The sequence below is a fragment of the Volvox carteri genome (genome assembly GCF_000143455.1).
Source record: "Volvox carteri f. nagariensis unplaced genomic scaffold VOLCAscaffold_11, whole genome shotgun sequence".
NCBI classification, from domain to species: domain Eukaryota; kingdom Viridiplantae; phylum Chlorophyta; class Chlorophyceae; order Chlamydomonadales; family Volvocaceae; genus Volvox; species Volvox carteri.
The window spans coordinates 414,429-414,915 of NW_003307554.1; the positions used below are offsets into that span (position 1 = coordinate 414,429).

Sequence of the window (487 nt, forward strand, 5' to 3'; positions counted from 1 at the left end):
CGGATTTTCTACAAGCACCCCGCCTTCCGCGGTCGCTGTCTATATGCTTGTAAGTCAACGCCTTAATTTCGGCGTGCCGCCGCGGCGGGCTTCCTACGCGCACTGCCTTCCGCAGCCGCTTGTCATGCATTTGTGCCGCACTTAGCGGACCGCCGCAGCGGCTTTTCTACAAGCGCCCCGCCTTCCGCGGTCGCTGTCTATATGCTCCTAAATCAACGCCTTAATTTCGGCGTGCCGCCGCGGCGGGCTTCCTACGCGCACTGCCTTCCGCAGCCGCTTGTCATGCATTTGTGCCGCACTTAGCGGACCGCCACAGCGGCTTTTCTACAAGCGCCCCGCCTTCCGCGGTCGCTGTCTATATGCTCCTAAATCAACGCCTTAATTTCGACGTGCCGCCGCGGCGGGCTTCCTACGCGCACTGCCTTCCGCAGCCGCTTGTCATGCATTTGTGCCGCACTTAGCGGACCGCCGCAGCGGCTTTTCTACA

At 61.4% G+C, this 487-nt stretch overlaps 1 protein-coding gene across 1 annotated transcript in view; it reads left to right on the plus strand.

The window, feature by feature from the left end:
* The window catches only part of VOLCADRAFT_89032 (uncharacterized protein), a gene marked incomplete at both ends in the record, with an annotated part of 36,384 nt that extends 36,160 nt beyond the window's left edge, over positions 1 to 224 (plus strand). The window contains one exon of the mRNA XM_002948633.1: positions 116 to 224. Coding sequence (XP_002948679.1) covers positions 116 to 224 — 109 coding nt within the window. The remainder of the gene's footprint in view (positions 1 to 115) is intronic.
* Positions 225 to 487: the final 263 nt, after the last annotated feature.